The sequence below is a fragment of the Jaculus jaculus genome, chromosome 12 (assembly GCF_020740685.1).
Source record: "Jaculus jaculus isolate mJacJac1 chromosome 12, mJacJac1.mat.Y.cur, whole genome shotgun sequence".
NCBI lineage: Eukaryota > Metazoa > Chordata > Mammalia > Rodentia > Dipodidae > Jaculus > Jaculus jaculus.
The window spans coordinates 48,026,522-48,031,813 of NC_059113.1; the positions used below are offsets into that span (position 1 = coordinate 48,026,522).

General features: G+C 41.6%; 1 protein-coding gene across 1 annotated transcript; it reads right to left on the reverse strand.

Annotated features, from left to right (window-relative positions):
* Positions 1–2,637: 2,637 nt before the first annotated feature.
* Positions 2,638–4,445, reverse strand: LOC101593779 (beta-defensin 4). The gene is made up of 2 exons (XM_004672944.2): positions 4,388–4,445; positions 2,638–2,768 (listed from the first exon to the last, which is right to left on the reverse strand). Exons 1-2 carry the CDS (start codon positions 4,443–4,445, stop codon positions 2,638–2,640), a joined length of 189 nt encoding a protein of 62 aa, XP_004673001.1.
* Positions 4,446–5,292: the final 847 nt, after the last annotated feature.

A 5,292-nucleotide genomic window follows, 5' to 3' on the forward strand; every position in this document is an offset into this window, starting at 1 on the left:
ATTCACCGAGGAGAATTACACTCAAAATATTCTTTCCAAATTCCTACTTTCATCTTCTCCCTACTCTTCTCTGACCATGTTGTTCCCTTCACCAAAGCCTACACATTTTCCTCACATCTTTGACCCAAGCATGACTGAAATTTTTATTTAAACAATTAAGAATAATGATAGGTGACCACTGTATGGAAGTGTTAAAAATAATACTATAGCCAGGCATGGTGGTGCATGCCTTTGATCCCAGCACTGGGGAGGCAGGGGTTAGGAGGATCCTTGGCAGTTTGAAGCTAGCCTGAGATTACATAGCGAATTCTGGGTCAGCCTGGGTTAGAGCAAGACTCTACCTAAAAAAATGTGATAATAATAATATAAATACATCTGCTTTCTAGGTAACGATCTCTGGTCATTCCTGAAGGATTGATGAACTTTCTTCATGAGAGATTCTAATGAACTTCCTTGAATTCAGAAAACCCCGAAGCACTGAAACAATTCAAGACATTCTGCCCCAGAGTTGCTCACTGAGGCTCCAGACCTGCTGTGAAAAGCAACAGCTGCAGACCAACAGTTGCCATTTCTCAGCTACTTGGCCTCCACCAAACTGTACCTGACTCCTGTCTAGATCCTCAAACAGCCTTACAAGCTTGACACCATCCCCCGCTGGGTGCTCAAATAAGCAGTCTCTCTTGAGATCAAGTACAGTTAGCTCTTCTCTTTCACTTTCCCTACAGTTCTTGTGATTCCTTTCCTTTTATTTATAATTCCTAAGGCCCAGGGCATTCCCTGCTCTGATTCTATTTGGAAAACAAAAGAAATATGGAGATATTGAACATTTTCTTGAATTTTGTCTTTGTCTACAAATGCACAAAAAGGATATTGTCTTTCAAGAACAAAATAGTCAAAGAGTTTTCTCAAAGCATTTTTTCTTTAAGTACATTCTTCCATTCTCTGCAAGCAGTGTGACAGTTAATCTCCCTGGTTATCAACTTGACAGGATTTAGAATCATCATGAAAATGAATCTCAGAGCATATCTGTGACAGATTTTCTAAACTGGGCTAATTACAGTAGCAGGACTCACCCTAAAGGTGGCTGGGTCCTCACCATGCATGGGGCGGAATCTCAGACTACATGAAAAGGAGCAGGCTTGCTGAGCAGCAGCATTCCTTTCTCTGTGCTTCATTACTATGGGCCAAATGTGGTCAGCTGCTTCATGATCCTGCCACCACATCTACTCCAAACGATGGGCTACATCCTCCCAAATAGTAGGCCAAAATAAATCCTCCTACCCTAAGTTGCTGTTGTCAGGTAGTCACAGAAATGAGAAAAGTAATTAATACAATGACAATGAATGTCATCACCGTCATGATTAAACGTCATCTCATCTCCAAAATCCAAGATAGTTACTTCTTGGTACGAGAAAAGCGACATATCTATTATAAATGAAAATAGCATACATTAGCAAATGTAAATAATTAAAGACAGAATCTGATTGGTGAGGCACATGGGTTTATTGAGTAGTGTAATTGCAGGGGCTTCATATTGTCCTTATTTGAAATTTGGATTGTTTTAATTTATGAGATTGTTTTTGTTAATAACAGAATTTCTAGTTCTTACATTTTCTGACCAGTGCCTTCCTTACCTCATTCTATCATCAGATGTATCTATCCAGATCAAATGTTTTCACTCTAAGAATGTTTCATTTCATTTTGTAATGATGAGATTTTAGGAAATTCAAGGTGTCATTTTGGATCTGAAGTGCGTTGTGCACCCAGACAGAGATGATATGCACTTTCCATGAGGAGTGAAGGTGAAGAGGGAGCTTTGACCCACCAGCTGAATTCATAAACTCCAAAACCCTTTCCATGAAAGACCGGAGCTAGGACAACATCTGACTTCTGCCCAAAGGTCTCTTTAGTTTTCATCTTCACCTACCTGCTTCTGTACCACATGCCTTGTTCTCACTTATTTGTATTACCAATGAGGACTTATTTTTCTACATAAGTTGCTTATATCCTATGATATCTACAAGCAAGAAAGCACTCTGACCAATTCAAACTTGCCATTAGACTTATAATAATGTATGAAGCAACTTTCCTCCCCAGTGACCAGTACATAAATGAGTAAAACAAAGCCCACACCCACAGAGATCTTGTAAGCTACAAAGAGAATTAAAGTCCTACCCACTTGTGAGCAAGGCATGACTGAATAGAGGTATGAGGTGAAGGGAAGTGTTCTTATGAAGAACAGGGGAGGCTGGGGTTTCCTTCCTTGGACTGTCATGGCAATAGTGTTTGAGTTGGGACTGGATGGATGACAGAAGGTAGTCAGGGAAGGTAAGGTTACTGACTATAGAAATGCACCCAGAGTATCCAATGAAGAGCAAGGGATAAAGCAATCAGATGCCCATAAACCTTGGAGACTCACTGCTCTGTCCCTAATTGTATTGTAGAGAACTTGGAACCATGTCCTCAAGGATTCTGGATTTTAGCCTGTGACGCAAATGGCAAGGTGGAATATCACAGCTATGAGGAGTCAAGATTCTTTGTATTTGAGAAAAGTGCTTTAATTTGGTTACAGATTTTCCATCTTTGCTAATGGAGCAGATCCTGGTTCCAGACTTGTCACAGCAGCTTGTGGCCTCCTTATTTCCTTTTTCTGCAGCACTTGAGTCCAGGAATGCCACAGGTACCAATCTGTTGCCAGTTTCCACGACATTTTCCCCAACATAGACCTCTATTCTTGAAGCAAGTAAAAGGATTGCTTATACCTTGAGCTAGAAGAAAAGGAAAAAATAGGCAACTGTGTGTTAGAAATGAAAGTACCGTGTCAGAAATGCACACCCATGTGTTATGAAAAGTGATGGAGCAGGACACCCAGTGCTCTGCTTTTGTTACCATAGGCAAGTCCCACCCTGCTAAAAGCATACAGACAATTGTATGGGGTGCCACATCATACCACATTCCTCACCCCAACACCCACAACACACACCCACAAGAAAATATTAATAGTAATAGTAAACCAAGCTTTTTCTGATATTTATAGTATTTAAAATTGGGTCTTAATCTCCTCCTTCCTTCCCTCCAATCATGCTTTCCTTTCTTCCTTCCTTTTGTCTTCCATCCCTCCCTCCCTTGTTCCCTACTTCCTGGAACTGTTCTAAATTTTGGGAATAGCCAAGTCTTTGGTGTCTTTCAGTACCCAGCTGCTTCTCTGTAACCTAGAACCCATAAACAAAATTGATAAAATTAAGTTTACTCAATATAAGTTCCATATGGCTTATCTCAGGTCTTAGTTTCACATTTTCTTCCTTCTCTCTATTGCTCTCTTCTTGCCTCCCTTAAGCTGTTTATCCCTTTTATTAAGTTATTATGTCTTCCTGATGTCAAAGAGGTCACACAACTTAGGCCCAGTTTTGGAAGCTGCTTTCAGTGGCTATGCCAGAGCTGTGAGCCTTAGCCCTAAAAAGGGTGTGTGCTCCAGGACATTTTACCTGAAAAAGCCAAGGAACTGGAAATTTTCTCATAACAGATGCTGGACTGGTAATTGTCTAGGATTCTTCAGGGTACCCTGAGGCTCTACTCTTTAAATTTTAATTAAAATTTCTAAAATGATGTTCTTTCTTCTTCAAGTAAAAAAAAAAAAATCTTTCTTCATTTTGTTATTTTTCAAGTCACCTAGTAGAGGATTTTTTTTTTCAAAATCTCAAGTTGAGCCTGAGGAGTTATCGGAAAATGAGATGCAAATGCTGCCAATTGGCTTCGAAATATTTGAGTTATGCTCATTTAGTGTTTAAGGAAATGGTGCTTGGTTCTGAAAAGCAGTCACATCACTATGCTATATAAAATGAGATTCAAAATATGGAGAAAAGGATGGGAGAGAGGGCTTAGCAGTTAAGGCATTTTCCTGCAATTCCAAAGGATCCCAGTTCGATTCTCCAGGACCCACGTAAGCCAGATGCACAACTGGGTGCATGCATCTGCAATTTGTATATAGTGGCTGGAGGCCCTGGCATGCCCATTCTTTTTTCTCTGTGTCTGCTTCTTTCTCCCTCATAAATAAATAAATAAATAAATAAATAAATAAATAAATAAATACTTTTGAAAAACAAATAATAAAAGGGGGAGAAAGAAGAGAGGAGAGAAGAAGAGGGAAAGGGAGAAAAAGAATAAAGATGACAAAGGAGATAAAGGTTAGAGTGAGAGAGTAAATGAGACAGAAAGTTAAGAGGGGATAAATAGAGAGGAAGAGAAGAAGAAAGAAGGAAGACAGATAAAGAGAGAAGAAGAGGAGAGAACAGGGGAGGTGATGACAGAGATGGGAGGGAGGGAGATGAAAAGAGAAAATCTCAGTCCCATCTTCTTGGTGACCGGCCCATTCCCCCACCCGTGTTACCTGAAAGAGGGCCCAGTAGTACTAAGAGAAAGGTGAAGAAGAGGTAATGGATCCTCATGGCTGAAATCTGGTGAGCTTCTCAGAGACTGCAGAGGGAGCTGAGCACTGCACCTTATATAGGTCCAAACACCTGGCTCCTGGGTAGAACTCTATACGGGCTGGAATTCCAGTAATTCCAGTGATGAAACACGGAGCTTCTTACCTGGTGTGTCCAAGGAGTGGCCGTTTGGGAACAAAAAACACTCAGTGGCCCTTACGCAAATGTGGGAGGCCCAAGAGAGCTCCCTCCTGCTCTTGGGACCTGGAGTTTCTTCCTCTTGCTTCCTTTAGGTCAGAGGATGGATGGAGTGAGAGGCTCAACCTGTAATCGAGCACAGACTTGTTGAGTACAGCCTAACTGTAGGAGCCTTCTGGTGTATGACAAATCCATCCACACTGGAAGCAGTAAACCATTGCCAACCTAATCAAAAGCAGATGGAACAGCTGCAGAAAGCAAGTCCTGAGCAGGGTCATCAAACCCTGACCTGAGAGCTCAGGCATCCACAGTGCCAGCTATCTGCAGTGACTCACACACAGGGTCTCTTGGCCTCATAAGGAAATAGATTGTATAGAGGGTAAAAAATGAAGGGGCAATGAACCCTATTGAAACACTGCTTTGGGGTATCCATGCTCTGTAAGTAAGCCCTCACCCAGCTCCTGAAGGAAGAGTGTCTGTGGGGATAATCCCAACACAGTGAGCCCCATCGAAACAGCTGCTCTGTGGTCTCCACACATCTGGGCAGCCACAGGAAGTTATCATCCAGGATCCAGTGAGATTTCTCGGTGGTGCATGGGTTCCCCATGCTCTGCAAGCAAATTCTCACCCTGCAGTTGAAGAAGGATCATCCAAGGAATAATTGTGACAA